The sequence below is a fragment of the Balaenoptera physalus genome (genome assembly GCF_965194825.1).
Source record: "Balaenoptera physalus genome assembly, chromosome: X".
Classification (NCBI taxonomy): domain Eukaryota; kingdom Metazoa; phylum Chordata; class Mammalia; order Artiodactyla; family Balaenopteridae; genus Balaenoptera; species Balaenoptera physalus.
In genome coordinates this window covers 41,794,263-41,812,151 of record NC_138903.1, presented here as the reverse complement: position 1 = coordinate 41,812,151, position 17,889 = coordinate 41,794,263, and the positions used below count along the sequence as shown (strand labels likewise).

Genomic DNA, 17,889 nt, shown 5'->3' with positions numbered 1-17,889 from the left:
CACACACACACACACACACACACACACACACACACACACACCATCCTAACTTCTAGCCCTCTGGCTTGAACACAATACCTACATTGATTTACAATTAGGAATTTTTTTTTAACATCTTTATTCGAGTGTAATTGCTTTACAATGGTGTGTTAGTTTCTGCTTTATAACAAGGTGAATCAACTATACATATACATACATCCCCATATCTCCTCCCTCTTGCGTCTCCCTCCCACCCTCCCTATCCCACCCCTCTAGGTGGTCACAAAGCACAGAGCTGATCTCCCTGTTCTATGAGGCTGCTTCCCACTAGCTATCTATTTTACATTTGGTAGTGTATATATGTCCACGCCACTCTCTCACTTCATCCCAGCTTACCCTTCCCCCTCCCCGTGTCCTCAAGTCCATTCTCTACAACTGTGTCTTTATTCCTGTCTTGCCCCTAGGTTCTTCAGAACCATTTTTTTAGATTCCATATATATGTGTTAGCATACGGTATTTGTTTTTCTCTTTCTGACTTACTTCACTCTGTATGAGTCTCTACATCCATCCACCTCGCTACAAATAACACAATTTCGTTTCTTTATATGGCTGAGTAATATTCCATTGTATATATGTGCCACATCTTCTTTATCCATTCATCTGTTGATGGACACTTAGGTTGCTTCCATGTGCTGACTATTGTAAATACAGCTGCAATGAACATTGTGGTACATGACTCTTTTTGAATTATGGTTTTCTCAGGGTATATGCCCAGTAGTGGGATTGCTGGGTCGTATGGTAGTTCTATTTTTAGTTTTTTAAGTAACCTCCATACTGTTCTCCATAGTGGCTGTATCAATTTACATTCCCACCAACAATGCAAGAGGGTTCCCTTTTCTCCACACCCTCTCCAGCATTTATTGTTTGTAGATTTTTTGATGATGGCCATTCTGACTGGTGTGAGATGATACCTCATTGTAGTTTTGATTTGCGTTTCTCTAATGATTAGTGATGTTGAGCATCCTTTCATGTGTTTGTTGGCAATCTGTATATCTTCTTTGGAGAAATGTCTATTTAGGTCTTCTGCCCATTTTTGGATTGGGTTGTTTGTTTTTTTGATATTGAGCTGCATAAGCTGCTTGTAAATTTTGAAGATTAATCCTTTGTCAGTTGCTTCATTTGTAAATATTTTCTCCCATTCTGAGGGTTGTCTTTTCATCTTGTTTATGGTTTCCTTTGCTGTGCAAAAGCTTCGAAGTTTCATTAGGTCCAATTTGTTTATTTTTGTTTTTATTTCCATTTCTCTAGGAGGTGGGTCAAAAAGGATCTTGCTGTGATTTATGTCATAGAGTGTTCTGCCTACATTTTCCTCTAAGAGTTTTATAGTGTCTGGCCTTACATTTAGGTCTTTAATCCATTTTGAGTTTTTGTGCATGGTGTTAGGGAGTGTTCTAGTTTCATTCTTTTACTACAATTAGGAATTTGAACAAATTTTGTTGAATGAGAAATTCTAGGTAGGAACAATGTTTAACAAATGCCTGTTCTTTAGCAGTACAGACTGCTGTTTAAGCAAGAGATTTCCCTTTCAGTAATTTTTATACATAAGCCATTTGGCTTTACTAAAATGGAATGACTTTCAAAATGCTTTGTTAGGGATTTGGTGATGGCTGCTCATTTCTTTTTGTTTGGATGATTTCCTTAGAAAGAACGCTTTCTGATTGTTGGGGTTTCGGTTACAGTGTGCTTACCTCCTTTCCTAATTTCATTCAAAGGGTCCATCTATCTCGTGAAGAACAAAGACCAAGATGTCTTAAATGCCTAATGAAATGAAATCTTGGGTCCTACCAAGGGCAGAGGTCAAACGGATACATGCTGAAAAGGATAGGACAGCACATGAGTGTGTTCGGAATGGTAGTGGATAGTGCACCATGATGGATTATAGATAAGGAGATACAGACAGCAAAGCATTTGAAGGAATGTGAGAGGGTGATAAATGGAGCCGTGAATAATTTAAGACGTTTCCATATTAACACCCTACAGCTGCTTGGTATTTCACAGCTCCAGGTTCTTTCACATAAATGACTGTGGCAGACAGTTCGCTGCTCATCAACTTTAGTCCGCATCCTCATCTTGTTCCAGTGGCAAGGGCTCAGCCCAGGGGATGAAGCATGACTGGTCCAAGTAGGTGGCTCTCAACTTTGGCTGCACTATACAGTCCCCTGGGGGATTATACAGTAATTATATAACTGGATCCCACCCCAGACCAATTAAATCAGAATCTCTGAGGATGGAGTTTTTTTAATATTGACATTAAAAAAAAAAAAAGCTCCTCAGGTGAATGTAATGTTCAGCCAGGGCTGAGAACCCACTGGTCTAAGCTAATCATGACAACCCCCTTCCCTTTCACCAATTACTGGGCTACAGCAGAACACGTGACCCAGTTCTAGCCAGTGAGACATAAAAGGAAGTCGAGTGGGGTAGGGGGTTCTGGGGATGGTTTTATAACCAGATTGGAGGAAAGACAGATACATGAGGGAAAACGCTACCCCTTAGTAACCACCTTCCTTCCTTTTTTTTTTTTAATATTTATTTATTTATTTATTTATTTTTGGGTGTGTTGGGTCTTCGTTACTGTGCGAGGGCTTTCTCTAGTTGCGGCAAGCGGGGGCCACTCTTCATCGCGGAGCGCAGGCCTCTCACTGTTGCGGCCTCTTGTTGCAGAGCACAGGCCCCAGACACGCAGGCTCAGTAGTTGTGGCTCACGGGCCTAGTTGCTCCGCGGCATGTGGGATCTTCCCAGGCCAGGGCTCGAACCCGTGTCCCCTGCATTGGCAGGCGGATTCTCAACCACTGCGCCACCAGGGAAGCCCCCACCTTCCTTCCTTTCTGCATTTTCACAGCCCTGTGTGGTTGGGTGAGGAAGTGATGCTTCTTGCTGAGGCTACCATCTTGTGACAGTGGGAAGATAAGTTGGTGAACGAAAGCCAAGAAGATGGAAAAGACGGAAAGGGCCTGGGTCCTTGGTGACTTGGTTTGGTGCTGCGGTCCCCACCCAGCCCTGAAAAAAAGCGCACTGACTCCCTCCCTGCCAAATCCTGGCTGTCAGGTCTGGAGCATCCAGAAGTCCCTCAGGTTAATTCACGTGCAGTCCCTCTTCACTGCTGAGCCAAGGGTGCCCCAAGGGTGCTCAGGTGCCCCAAGCGAAGGACAGCCATGAGGAGGACGGCTATAGAGTCAGGGGCTCTCCCGTGTAGGTGCTGTTGGCAGCGCTCAGGGATATTTTATTGGTTTGTTCAGTGTTAGTAATAAAGCTAAGTGTCGTTCTCACCCTAGACTAGCCACTAAGCCTGGCTGCGGTGCCAAAAGGGTGCCAGGGGATGGTAAAGGGGGGGGGGCAGGTGAGGGTGTGTTATAATGGAGAGATTCTGAGCTCTGGGGTCTAATACCAGTGCTGCATGACACTCAGTTCAGCAACCCAGCAGCCCAGCAGCCCAGGTGTGACTTTGGGCAAGGTACCTGACTTCTCTGAGTCTCTGATTTCTCATCTGTAAAACTGATAATATGCCATGATGAAAGAAATGTTCACATATGGAGGTATGGGGAAGTCATTCTGGCTTATACATGATTTAACCCGAATGTGATGCCAGCTAAAACAGCCTGTTTGTAGCCTATCAAACGTACATGGTACTTCTACTTTACTTATTAAAGAAAAGGGCGCATTGACCACAAGTAAAGAATGTCTGTGTTAAAAATAAAGATTAAATGCCTTCCTTCCTGGGACGCCAATGCTGGTACTCCTTCGATGATAAGACTCACTCTCCAGGTGCTGAGGACATACTGGCTCGCGGTGTACGTGCTGATCTGTTTTGTTTGTTTGTTTTTGGAAACCTTGAAGGAACGGATCCCTGAGTTGCTTAGTGTTCTTTGTTCTGACAAGATGTAAAACTGGTCTGAAAACCAAGCTTCTCTGGAGCAGCTGCTCACAGTCATCTGACTGTCTTCCTGTCTTCGGGGCTATAGTCTTCAGTTTGGCTCAGATAAAACTCTTTTCTATTCTTATTATAGATTGTTTATTGATTATTTTCATCGACAGTCACAGTAATGATATATCCACAATGCCTAACTCAATGCATGGCACCTGAGGATCCATCCCCTTCCCATTCCTAGAGTGGAGTGTGACAGACTTTTGGAAACTCATCAGTTGGTTGGTAACATTATCTTTCTCGGAACCAGGAATACAAGCATTTTGATAAATCCACTGGTTGGTGGTGACATGGTAAGTGCCCGATAATTCCAGCAGAAATGTGGGAGGAAGAGCTCAGTCACCAGAGTTTGAAAGAGCCTAAAGCTTGTTCCCAGATGTCCCTGCAGCCCTGCAAAGGAAGCCCCATCGGCTCTTCCAAACAGCAGCACCGATGTCTGGCCCCATAGTCACTGTCACGTGCACAGACTCTAACCTCCTATTGGATGAAGACTGTGTCCTCTAACCCTCCTCTCTATTCACTTTCTTACCTCACCCCAGTCAGTGCCAAATGTTAGTAAAAATGAAAAAAAAAAAAAAAAGAGTCAAAGTTTCTGGGAGATTGTCAGTTCTTAAAACCATAAAATGCTGCAGCCATTTGTCCTCGAGAGGCGTTCCCTCAGACCGGTGAAGGAGGGTTGGAGACCCATTATGTTACATCTGTAAATACAGGATTAGCAGATGAAAGGATGTTTTTGTTAAAATGTGACAAGTCACCCTGTGCCTTTTACCTTCACTCTGGAAATCAGGAAAGAGCACAGACTTCCTCAGCAATTACAGAAACTGACTAAGAAAACCACTTGATCACTAGGAGAAAAATCAGCTTCCGAAATCACTCTGAAACCCTGGCTCTATTCACAACAACAAAATCCATCTTCATTAACGTCTTCGACTTTGTCCTCAGAGCTTCATCTCAGAGGAATACTGAATTACACTATAAACTAATGAATGGAAACTTAAGTCATTTCCGCCCACCCAGCACTGCTTTTCCTCCTCTGGACTGCACAGTGCAGAGAGCTGCACTCTTCCAGCTCACACAAAGTTTGGGAAATCGCATTCCCATGCCACTAACTAGACTCCTGAGGTCAACATCACGTAGAACAAACTTCCCTCATCCCAACGAACAGGCCATAGACTGACCCAGACACTGAACACATTTTGAGATCATTTAAGCCCCATTTTGGCATCTTAGGATATATGCTTTACAGAGAAAGAAAAAAAATGGGGGGGGGGGGCGGAAAGGGAATGTCTTTTCACAAAGCTCCTTCAGCAGTCACAGCCAAAGCTGCTACTGCCAATCCAAGGTTCCATCTCTCAAGCGGATGGGGCAGAGTGAGGGAAGCCCAGCCCTGAGGTTCTGTCCGCACTAGAGGAAGCAGACCAGGCAGCTTTTGTGACCTGATGTGAACGGAATATGGTCAAATATCCTGGGAGCGCCAGCCACTGGGGCCGGGGGTGGGAGGTGGAGGGAGCCACCCCTCGAGCCAGGGGAAATCAAAGTCCATTCCACGCCAGTATACCAGAGCCTGAGGCACACACATGTGCAAAAGCTGTTGCAAGAGAGGCCTATGACTGTATGTTTGGTAAATCCTAAAGAAAGCCTCGGAGTCTGCACGTCAGAGAGGCAGAGGCAAAGAAATATGAAACAGATTAGGGGTAGGTAGGATAAGAGTAAATAACTTTCCCCCAAATTTTGCTTTTGGTTTTCCCTGTGCCTGCAAACACTGTTGCAAAAGGTTTCCCCACAGGACCTAGTGGCATCAAGATAAAATCATAATCATGGACCTCATATGGTCCCCGAAATCCTGTACTTTTCATGTCAATTCCCAGTCTCAAGTTTCATTGTGACTTTCAAACCTTCTCTACTCTGCTCAGACCCGTGATATCCCTCTTCCCGCTCCTTCTCCCATTCTTCATTCTCCACAGACCATCCTACATTTTACTTCATAGGGGAAACGTAGTGCGGAGACCTGCGTTCCGCCTTAGCCATAATTAATCTCTCGCTTCTCTGGGTCTTCCTCTGAGAAGGCAGGGGGCTATGCTAGAGATCCCAATGACTCTCCCAAATGCTCCCAGCTGGACTTCCCCTACCGCTCAGATCTATTTTCATTGGGTGAGATCTGAGACGGCATCCCTCCCCTCCCCCTGAAGGCTGATCCAAGCTCCCCAAGACCCTTTCCTGACCCTACCCTGCCGGGGGCCACCTTACCCGGATCCGTCCCGGGGGCGCGGGAGCGGGGCTACGTGGCGCCGTCGGCCTCCGCCTCCGGCGGGGTCTCCTCGTCCTCGGACGGCTCGGCGTTGCCGTCTTCCCAGCTGCGAGGGTAAGCCAGCAGGCGCATGGCTGGGGCGCATGCGGTCTCCACCTGACGCACCTGCTCTCGGCTCAGGCGCTCGCGCCAGGCGTGCACGGCCTCGCGGGCATCGCGCGCCGACAGGTGGAAGGGCCGGTCCGCGCCGTAGGCCGCGCCGCGCGTCATGTTGAGCGCGAAGGCGTCGAGCGCGGCGAGCGCGCGCAACCCGGCGAAGCGCTGCAGGCGGCGCAGCTGGGCGCGCGGCTGCCGCACCAGGTCCTCGTAGCGCAGCCTCAGGTAGCGGCGCCGTAGCCAGGCTGGCGCGCCGCGCGCGAACAGCAGGTCGCGCAGCCAGGCTTCGCAGATCACCTCGAGCGCCCCGGTCAGGAAGAAGTCGGCGCGCGGGGCGGCTGGCAGTGCGCGGGACGGGCCCCCGGGTCGAGCGCCCATGCCGTGCGCCAGCAGCACGCGGTGGAAGCGGTCGCCCCTCTGGCGGGTGCGCAGCACTTGGATGCTCTCACGCAGCAGCCCCTGCCGAGACTTGAGGCGCGAGTTGTGCACGGCCCGTGGGTCGCGGAAAAGCTGCACCACCTTCAGGTTGAGGCCGGGGTCGCGCAGCAGGGGCACCAGCACGCCCAGGTCGAGGAGGCGCACGTCCTTGATGACCACCACCGGATACTTGCGGCACTCGGCCTCCAGGGCGCGGAGAGCCACGGGTGGGCAGCTGCGCTCGCAGGCGGTGTCCTCGACGAGGCCGACCTCGGCGCGGGCCCGGGGCGCGCCGGGGCACAGCGGCGGCGAACAGATGACCTTGTTGGTCCGCCAGCGAAAGAGGGCGGCCGTGGTGAGATTGGCCGCGTCCGGGGCGCGCGCGGCGGAATCCCCCGGCGGCGCGTACAGCTGCAGCACCGAGAAGTCGCAGCGGAAGAGCGAGCGCAGCATGTCGCGCAGCGCGCCCTGCAGGCTCTCGGCGTCGCCCGGATACAGCGCCTGCCACAGATGCCACATGGGCTCGTACAAGTAGAAAACGTCCGGGTGCTGGTTAAAGAGCTCGCCCAGGAACGACGAGCCCGTGCGCCAGGTGGCGTGCACATAGATGTGCTGCTTTTCGCGAGACGCCGCCTCCCCGACGGCGCCGTTGAGGTTGCCCCGGGACCTGGGGGACCGGCCCGCGTCCTCCTCCGCGGCGGGCCGCGCCTCCGCGCCCTGCTCGCGCTCGCCCGCCGCCGCCGCCTCCAGGCTCCACACTCCCAGGCTGCGCTGCAGGCCCGGGCAGTGCCCAGCGCCCTTGTCCCCTTCACGGCCGCCGTCCAGGACAGAGGGGACGAGCAGCAGCACCAGCGTGTACAGCACCAACAGCAGCGCGAACTTGCAGTACTCTCGGCGCCGCCGCCGCCGCCGGCCCTTCATCGTTCACGGAACCCCTCCAGAGCGGGTGGGGCGCCCTTCCTCTCCCTTTCCTCGGAAATCCCGTCCCGAGTGCGCTCCTCCGGCCTCTTGGGGCCCCTCTGCGCCGGGAGGAGCGGAGTCACTGGGGCTGTGCATCCACAAGGGAAACTCTGGAGGCGGTGGTGCTAGTGGCGAATCCCCTGCCCTCTCCAGGCTCCGCGCTAGAGAGCCGCCTATTGGCCGGCTAGGCAGCGACCCGCCCCGCCTTCCACCCCGCAGCCTCTCCCCGCCTCTCTACCCGCCGGGGTTCGTCCAGGGCTCTGCCAGATCTGGGAGGGGTTGCCGCGGGGTGGGGGACGCCGGCTGGGAAGCACGGAGCCAGACCCCACCTTTCCCCAACCCCTCCGTGATGAAGTCAAGTCTTCATGAATTGAGTGCAGGCAAGGGAGGGGCTCGTGTGTACAGAATGTACCCAGTGACGACGTGGACCCCACCCGGAGAACTCCACTGTCTCTCCTGTTTTATGTCCCCTGCTTGGCCATCTCTGTCGTAAGCGGACTCGCCTCCACACTATTTAGAATGGGGCCCCTGGTCAGTATCTACATCCAGCGCCCTCGTCAGCCCCGGGGTGGGTGTTACTGAGTTCTGGATGGGAGCACTTCTCCACTAGCATAAAGATGCAGATTGCATAGTGCATCGTGGTCCAGAGGAGTTGGAAGCACAACTGCGTTCACGCAGAGCATTTAATTGTTAAGGTGTAGCCTTTGCGGAAAGAAGAATGGATACATGTGTATGTATGTCTGAGTCCCTTTGCTGTGCACCTGAAACTATCACACATTGTTAATCGGCTATACTCCAATATAAAATAAAAAGTTAAAAAAAAATAAAAGGACCCATAAGGAGGAACATGTACTCAAGGATGGATGAAAAAGTGACAGGAAGCCCAAGAGGCAGATTAAGCTTAGAGTGCCTGAAATCCAAAAGAGAACTAAAAGGAGGATAATGAACACCCCCTTGGGGAAGGTGTTGTGAGGTTAATGAGGATAGAAAGCAAATGTACTCATCTCCACCAGGGGAAGGTGTTCAAACTGGAAAAGTGAAAATATCTCCAAAGATCTTCTCCTCTAGTCTTTTTCATCACAGCAACGACTCCACCTCTGAAATCACTAGCTCTGGCATCCTGCTTTTTGTCCACAATTCCCTCTCCTTTCAGCCACTGGTTCAAATCCTCTCTATTTTCCAGCCTCATTGACCACTACCCCCACTTCCTTCTCAATTTTTCATATTCAGCTAAGAGACCCCAGACCATTATTTTTATTTTATTAATCAATTAATTTTTTTGGCTGCGTTGGGTTTTCGTTGCTGTGCACAGGCTTTTCTCTAATTGCAGCGAGCAGGGGCTACTCTTCGCTGTGGTGCACAGGCTTATTGTGGTGGCTTCTCTTGCTGCAGAGCATGGGCTCTAGGTGCGCGGGCTTCAGTAGTTGCAGAATGCATCTCAGTACTTGCAGCAGGTGGGCCCTAGAGCGTGTGGGCTTCAGTAGTTGCGGCACGTGGGCTCAGTAGTTGTGGCACATGGGCTATAGGGCGCACAGGCTTCAGTAGTTGTGGCTCCCAGGCTTTAGAGTGCAGGCTCAGTAGTTGTGGCACACGGACTTAGTTGCTCTGCGGCATGTGGGATATCCTGGACCAGGGATTGAACCCGTGTTCCCTGCACTGACAGGCGGATTCTTAACCACTGCGCCACCAGGGAAGCCCCCAGACCATTATTTTTTTCTTAACACCTTTACTAGAGTATAATTGCTTTACAATGGTGTGTTTGTTTCTGCTTTATAACAAAGTGAATCAGTTATACATATACATATATCCCCATATCTCTTCCCTCTTGCATCTCCCTCCCTCCCACCCTCCCTATCCCACCCCTCTAGGTGGTCACAAAGCACCTAGCTGATCTCCCTGTGCTATGCGGCTGCTTCCCACTAGCTATCTATTTTACGTTTGGTAGTGTGTATATGTCCATGCCACTCTCTCACTTCGTCCCAGCTTACCCTTCCCCATCCCCGTGTCCTCAAGTCCATTCTCTATGTCTGCATCTTTATTCCTGTCCTGCCCCTAGGTTCTTCAGAACTTTTTTTTTTTACATTCCATATATATGTGTTAGCATACAGTATTTATTTTTCTCTTTCTGACTTACTTCACTCTGTATGACAGTCTCTAGGTCCATCCACCTCACTACAAATAACTCAATTGTGTTTCCTTTTATGGCTGAGTAATATTCCGTTGTATATATGTGCCACATCTTCTTTAGCAATTCATCTGTCAACGGACACTTAGGTTGCTTCCATGTCCTGGTTGTTGTAAATAGAGCTGCAATGAACATTGTGGTACATGAATCTTTTTGAATTACGGTTTTCTCAGGGTATATGCCCAGTAGGGGGATTGCTGGGTTGTATGGGAGCTCTATTTTTAGTTTTGTAGGGGTTTTTTAAACATCTTTATTGGAGTATAATTCCTTTCAATGGTGTGTTACTTTCTGCTTTATAACAAAGTGAATCAGCTATACATATACATAAATCATCATATCTCCTCCCTGTTGTGTCTCCCTCCCACCCTCTCTATCCCAACCTTCTAGCTGGTCACAAAGCACCGAGCTGATCTCCCTGTGCTATGCAACTGCTTCCCACGAGCTATCTATTTTACATTTGGTAGTATATATATGTTCATGCCACTCTCTCACTTCGTCCCAACTTACACTTCCCCCTCCCTGTAAACTCAAGTCCATTCTCTAGTAGGTCTGCGTCTTTATTCCCATCTTGCCCCTAGGTTCTTCATGACCTTTTTTTTTTTTTAGTTTCCATATATATGTGTTAGCATATGGTATTTGTTTTTCTCTTTCTGACTTCCTCCACTCTGTATGACAGACTCTAGGTCCATCCACCTCACTACAAATAACTCAATTTCGTTTCTTTTTATGACTGAGTAATATTCCATTGTATATATGTGCCACATCTTCTTTATCCGTTCATCTGTTGATGGACACTTAGATTGCTTCCATGTCCTGGCTGTTGTAAGTAGAGCTGCAATGAATATTGTGTTACATGAATCTTTTTGAATTATGGTTTTCTCAGGGTATATGCCCAGCAGTGGGATTGCTGGGTCATATGGTACTTCTATTTTTAGTTATTTAAGGAACCTCCATACTGTTCTCCATAGTGGCTGTATCAATTTACATTCCCACCAACAGTGTATGAGGGTTCCCTTTTCTCCACACACTCTCCAGCATTTATTGTTTGTAGATTTTTTTGATGCTGGCCATTCTGACCAGTGTGAGATGGTATCGCATTGTACTTTTGATGTGCATTTCTCTAATGATTAGTGATGTTGAGCATTCTTTCATGTGTTTGTTGGCAGTCTGTATATCTTCTTTGGAGAAATGTCTAATTAGGTCTTCTGCCCATTTTCGGATTGGGTTGTTTGTTTTTTTGATATTGAGCTGCATGAGCTGCTTGTAAATTTTGGAGATTAAACCTTTGTCAGTGGCTTCATTTGCAAATATTTTCTCCCATTCTGAGGGTTATCTTTTCATCTTGTTTATGGTTTCCTTTGCTGTGCAAAAGCTGTTAAGTTTCATTAGGTCCTATTTGTGTATTTTATTTTTATTTCCATTTCTCTAGGAGGTGGGTCAAAAAGGATCTTGCTGTGATTTATGTCATAGAGTTTTCTGCCTGTGTTTTCCTCCAAGAGTTTTATAGTGTTTGGCCTTACATTTAGGTCTTTAATCCATTTGGAGTTTATTTTTTGTATGGTGTTAGGTAGGGTTCTAATTTCATTCTTTTACATGTAGCTGTCCAGTTTTCCCAGCACCACTTGCTGAAGAGGCTATCTCTTCTCCATTGTATATTCTTGCCTCCTTTATCAAAACTAAGGTGACCATATGTGTGTGGGTTTATCTCTGGGCTTTCTATCCTGTTCCATTGATCTATAGTTCTGTTTTTGTGCCAGTACCATACTGTCTTTATTACTATAGCTTTGTAGTATAGTCTGAAGTCTGGGAGCCTGATTCCTCTAGCTCCGTTTTTCTTTCTCAAGGTTGCTTTGGCTATTCGGCACCTTTTGTGTTTCCATACAAATTGTGAATTTTTTTGTTCTAGTTCTGTGAAAAATGCCAGTGGTAGTTTGATAGGGATTGCATTGAATCTGTAGATTGCTTTGGGTAGTAGAGTCATTTTCAGAATGTTGATTCTTCCAATCCAAGAACATGGTATATCTCTCCATCTGTTTGTTTAATCTTTAATTTCTTTAATTAGTGTCATATTTTTCTGCATACAGGTCTTTTGTCTCCTTAGGTAGGTTTATTCCTAGGTATTTTATTCTTTTTGTTGCAATGGTAAATGGGAGTGTTTCCTTAATTTCTCTTTCAGATTTTTCATCATTAGTGTATAGGAATGCAAGAGATTTCTGTGCATTAATTTTGTACCCTGCTACTTTACCAGATTCATTGATTAGCTCTAGTAGTTTTCTGGTAGCGTCTTTAGGATTCTGTACATATAGTATCATGTCATCTGCAAACAGTGACAGCTTTACTTCTTTTCCGATTTGGATTCTTTTTATTTCTTTTTCTTCTCTGATTGCTGTGGCTAAAACTTCCAAAACAATGTTGAATAATAGTGGTGAGAGTGGACAACCTTGTCTTGTTCCTGACCTTAGAGGAAATGGTTTCAGTTTTTCACCATTGAGAATGATGTTGGCTGTGGGTTTGTCATATATGGCCTTTATTATGTTGAGGTAAGTTCCCTCTATGCCTACTTTCTGCAGGGTTTTTATCATAAATGGGTGTTGAATTTTGTCAAAAGCTTTTTCTGCATCTATTGAGATGATCATATGGTTTTTCTCCTTCGATTTGTTAATATGGTGTATCACATTGCTTGCTTTGCGTATATTGAAGAATCCTTGCATTCCTGGAATAAATCCCACTTGATCATGGTGTATGATCCTTTTAATGTGCTGTTGGATTCTGTTTGCTAGTATTTTGTTGAGGATTTTTGCAGCTATGTTCATCAGAGATTTTGGCCTGTAGTTATCTTTCTTTGTGACATCTTTCTTTGGTTTTGGTGTCAGGGTGATGGTGACCTTGTAGAATGAGTTTGGGAGTGTTCCTCCCTATGCTATATTTTGGAAGAGTTTGAGAAGGATAGGTGTTAGCTCTTCTCTAAATGTGTGATAGAATTTTCCCGAGAAGCCATCTGGTCCTGGGCTTTTGTTTGTTGGAAGATTTTTAATCACAGTCTCAATTTCAGTGCTTGTGATTGGTCTGTTTATATTTTCTCTTTCTTCCTGGTTCAGTCTTGGAAGATTGTGCTTTTCTAAGAATTTGTCCATTTCTTCCAGGTTGTCCATTTTATTAGTATATAGTTGCTTGTAGTAATCTCTCATGAGCCTTTGTATTTCTGCAGTGTCAGTTGTTACTTCTCCTTTTTCTTTTCTAATTTTATTGATTTGAGTCTTCTCCCTTTTTTTCTTAATGAGTCTGGCTAATGTTTTCTCAATTTTGTTTATCTTCTCAAAGAACCAGCTTTTAGTTTTATTGATGTTTGCTATTGTTTTCTTCATTTATTTTTCATTTATTTCTGATCTGATCTTTATGATTTCTTTCCTTCTGCTAACTTTGGGTTTTTTTGTTCTTCTTTCTCTAATTGCTTTAGGTGTAAGGTTAGGTTGTTTATTTGAGATGTTTCTTGTTTCTTCAGATAGGATTGTATTGCTATACACTTCCCTCTTAGAAGTGCTTTTGCTGCACCCCGTAGGTTTTGGGTGATCGTGTTTTCATTGTTATTTGTTTCTAGATATTTTTTGATGTCCCCTTTGATTTCTTCAGTGATCTCTTGGTTATTAAGTAGTGTATTGTTTAGCCTCCATGTTTTTGTATTTTTTACAGAATTTTTCCTGTAATCGATATCTAGTCTCATAGCGTTGTGGTCGGAAAAGATACTTGATATGATTTCAATTTTCTTAAATTTACCAAGGCTTGATTTGTGACCCAAGATATGATCTATCCTGGAGAATGTTCCATGAGCACTTGAGATGAAAGTGTATTCTGTTGTTTTTGGATGGAATGTCCTATAAATATCAATTAAGTCCATCTTCTTTAATGTATCATTTAAAGCTTGTGTTTCCTTATTTATTTTCATTTTGGATGATCTGTCCATTGGTGAAAGTGGGGTGTTAAAGTCCCCTACTATGATTGTGTTACTGTTGATTTCCCCTTTTATGGCTGTTAGCATTTGCCTTATGTATCGAGGTGCTCCTATGTTGGATGCATAAATATTTACAATTGTTATATCTTTTTCTTGGATTGATCCCTTGATCATTATGTAGTGTCCTTCTTTGTCTCTTGTACTAGTCTTTGTGTTAAGGTCTATTTTGTCTGATATGAGAATTGCTACTCCAGCTTTCTTTTGATTTCCATTTGCATCGAATATCTTTTTCTATCCCCTCACTTTCAGTCTGTATGTGTCCCTAGGTCTGAAGTGGGTCTCTTGTAGACAGCATATATATGGGTCTTGTTTTTGTATCCATTCAGCCAGTCTATATCTTTAGGTTGGAGCTTTTAATCCATTTACATTTAAGGTAATTATCGATATGTATGTTCCTATTACCATTTTCTAAATTGTTTTGGGTTTGTTATTGTAGGTCCTTTCCTTCTCTTCTGTTTCCTGCCTAGAGAAGTTCCTTTAGCATTTGTTGTAAAGCTGGTTTGGTGGTGCTGAATTCTCTTAGCTTTTGCTTGTCTGTAAACGTTTTAATTTCTCCATCGAATCTGAATGAGATCCTTGCTGGGTAGAGTAATCTTGGTTGTAGGTTTTTCCCTTTGATAACTTTAAATATGTCCTGCCACACCCTTCTGGCTTGCAGAGTTTCTGCTGAAAGATCAGCTGTTAACTTTATGGGGATTCCCTTGTATGTTATTTGTTGTTTTTCCCTTGCTGCTTTTAATATTTTTTCTTTGTATTTAATTCTTGATAGTTTGATTAGTATGTGTTGTCACATATTTCTCCTTGGATTTATCCTGTATGGGACTCTCTGCGCTTCCTGGACTTGATTAACTATTTCCTTTCCCATATTAGGGAAGTTTTCAACTATAATCTCTTCAAATATTTTCTCAGTCCCTTTCTTTTTCTCTTCTTCTGTGGGACCCCTATAATTTGAATGTTGGTTTGTTTAATGTTGTCCCAGAGGTCTCTGTGAGTGTCCTCAATTCTTTTCATTGTTTTTTCTTTATTCTGCTCTGCAGTAGTTATTTCCACTATTTTATCTTCCAGGTCACTTATCCGTTCTTCTGCCTCAGTTATTCTACTATTGATTCCCTGTAGAGAATTTGTAATTTCATTTATTGTGTTGTTCATCATTGTTTGTTTGCTCTTTAGTTCTTCTAGGTCCTTGTTAAACGTTTCTTGTATTTTCTCCATTCTATTTCCAAGATTTTGGATCATCTTTACTATCATTACTCTGAATTCTTTCTCAGGTAGACTGCCTATTTCCTCTTCATTTGTTTGGTCTGGTGGGTTTTTACTTTGCTCCTTCATCTGCTGTGTGTTTCTCTGTCTTCTCATTTTGCTTAACTTACTGTGTTTGGGGTCTCCTTTTTGCAGGCTGCAGACTCGTAGTTCCCATTGTTCTTGGTGTCTGTCCCCAGTGGCTAAGGTTGGTTCAGTGGGTTGTGTAGGCTTCCTGGTGGAGGGGACTAGTGCCTGTGTTCTGGTGGGTGAGGCTGGATCTTGTCTTTCTGGTGGGCAGGACCATGTCCGGTGGTGTGTTTTGGGGTGTCTGTGACCTTATTATGATTTTAGGCAGCCTCTCTGCTAATGGGTGGGGTTGTGTTCCTGTCTTGTGTTCCTGTCTTGCTAGTTGTTTGGCATAGGGTGTCCAGCACTGTAGCTTGCTGGCTGTTGAGTGGAGCTGGGTCTTAGCGTTGAGATGGAGATCTCTGGGAAAGCTTTCGCTGTTTGATATTATGTGGAGCTGGGAGGTCTCTGGTGGACCAGTGTCCTGAATTCTGCTCTCCCACTTCAGAGGCACAGGCCTGACACCTGGATGGAGCACCAAGACCCTGTCATCCACACGGCTCAGAAGAAAAGGGAGGGAGAAAGAAAGGAAGGAAGGAAAGAAGGAAGAAAGAAAGAAGGAAAGAAAGAAAATAAAAAGAAATAGTTATTAAAATAAAAAATTTAAAAAATTATTAAAAATAAAAAAATTAAAAAGTAATTAAAAAGAAAAAAGAATGAAACAAAGAAGAGAACAACCAAACCAAAAAACAAATCCACCAATGATAACAAGTGCTAAAAAGTATACTTAAAAAAACCCCCCAAAAAAACGGACAGACAGAACCCTAGGACAAATGGTAAAACCAATGCCATATAGACAAAATCACACAAAGAAGCATACACATACACCCTCACAAAAAGAGAAGAAGGAAAAATATATATATATATCTATACATAAAAAATAAGGAAGAGATCCACCAAATCAATAAACAAATCTACCAATGATAATAAACTCTAAATACTAAACCGAGATAAACATAAAGCCAGAAACTAGTCAGTTGCATACAGCAAACCCCAAGTCTACAGTTGCTCCCAAACTCCACTGCCTCAATGTTGGGATGATTCGTTGTCTATTCAGGTATTCCACAGATGCAGGGTACATCACATTGATTGTGGAGATTTAATCCACTGCTCCTGAGGCTGCTGGGAGAAATTTCCCTTTCTCTTCTTTGTTCGCACAGCCCCTGGGCTTCAGCTTTGGATTTGGCCCCGCCTCTGCATGTAGGCCGCCTGAGGGCGTCTGTTCTTCGCTCAGACAGGACGGGGTTAATGGAGCAGCTGCTTCGGGGGCTCTGGCTCACTCAGGCCGGGCGGAGGGAGGGGTACGGATGCGGGGCGAGCTTGGGGCGGCAGAGGCTGACATGACGTTGCAGGAGCCTGAGGCGCGCCGTGCGTTCTCCCGGGGAAGTTGTCCCTGGATCACGGGACCCTGGCAGTGGCGGGCTGCACAGGCTCCCGGGAGGGGCAGTGTGGAGAGTGACCTGTGCTTGCACACAGGCTTCTTGGTGGCTGCAGCAGCAGCCTTAGCATCCCATGCCCGTCTCTGGGGTCCGCGCTGATAGCCGAGGCTCACGCCTGTCTCTGGAGCTCCTTTAAGCAGCGCTCTTAATCCCCTCTCCTCACGCACCAGGAAACAAAGAGGGAAGAAAAAGTCTCTTGCCTCTTTGGCAGATCCAGACTTTTTCCCGGGCTCCCTCCCAGCTAGCTGTGGCGCACTAGCCCCTTCAGGCTGTGTTCACGCCGCCAACCTCAGTCCTCTCCCTCGGATCTGACCTCCGAAATCCGAGCCTCAGCTCCCAGCCCCGCCCGCCCCGGCGGGTGAGCAGACAAGCCTCTCGGGCTGGTGAGTGCTGGTGGGCGCCGAGCCTCTGTGCGGGAGTCTCTCCGCTTTGCCCTCCACACCCCTGTGGCTGCACTCTCCTCCGTGGCTCTGAAGCTTCCCCCCTCCGCCACCCGCAGTCTCTGCCTGCGAAGGGGCTTCCTAGTGTGTGGAAACCTTTCCTCCTTCTCAGTTCCCTCCCACTGGTGCAGGTCCCATCCCTATTCTTTGTCTCTGTTTTTTCTTTTTTCTTTTACCCTACCCAGGTACGTGGGGGAGTTTCCTGCCTTTTGGGAGGTCTGAGGTCTTCTGCCAGCGTTCAGTAGGTGTTTTGTAGGAGTTGTTCCACATGTAGATGTACTGCTGATGTATTTGTGGGGAGGAAGGTGATCTCCACGTCTTACTCTTCCACCATCTGGAAGGTCTCCCCCATGCTCCAGACCTTTATTTTTAGTAATGCTCCTACCAATAACCTGAGCTCCCTGACCCTCTGTCTTTTTATTACTCATTTAGCAACATCCCCCAAATCCTGCTTTTGGCTTTCTCTGTGCCTGCCAACACTGTTGCAAAAAGTTTCCCCAAAGGACAGATTGGCATCAAGATAAAGTCATAAGCATCAACCTAAATGGTCCCTGAAATCCTGTGCTTTTCTTTCTTTTTTTAATAAATAAATTTATTTATTTATTTATTTATTTATTTATTTATTTATTTATTTATTTATTTTTGACCTCATTGGGTCTTCATTGCTGCATGGGGGCTTTCTCTAGTTGCGGTGAGCGGGGGCTT

At 46.0% G+C, this 17,889-nt stretch overlaps 1 protein-coding gene across 4 annotated transcripts in view; it reads right to left on the bottom strand.

Moving 5' to 3' along the window:
• The window catches only part of CHST7 (carbohydrate sulfotransferase 7), an 81,295-nt gene that overhangs the window by 18,979 nt on the left and 44,427 nt on the right, over nucleotides 1-17,889 (bottom strand). Inside the window, exons 1-3 of one of the 4 annotated variants that reach the window (XR_014258770.1) lie at nucleotides 6,210-7,833; nucleotides 2,854-4,660; nucleotides 167-2,539 (exon numbers count right to left, since the gene is read on the bottom strand). The exons of 1 other annotated variant lie outside the window; for it this stretch is intronic. Coding sequence is in view for 2 of the 3 variants with exons in the window: in XM_082446573.1 (XP_082302699.1) it covers nucleotides 6,241-7,704 (1,464 nt within the window). In the remaining variant the exon portion in view is untranslated. 2 more of the 4 variants (XM_082446574.1, XM_082446573.1) reach the window with 2 other exon arrangements.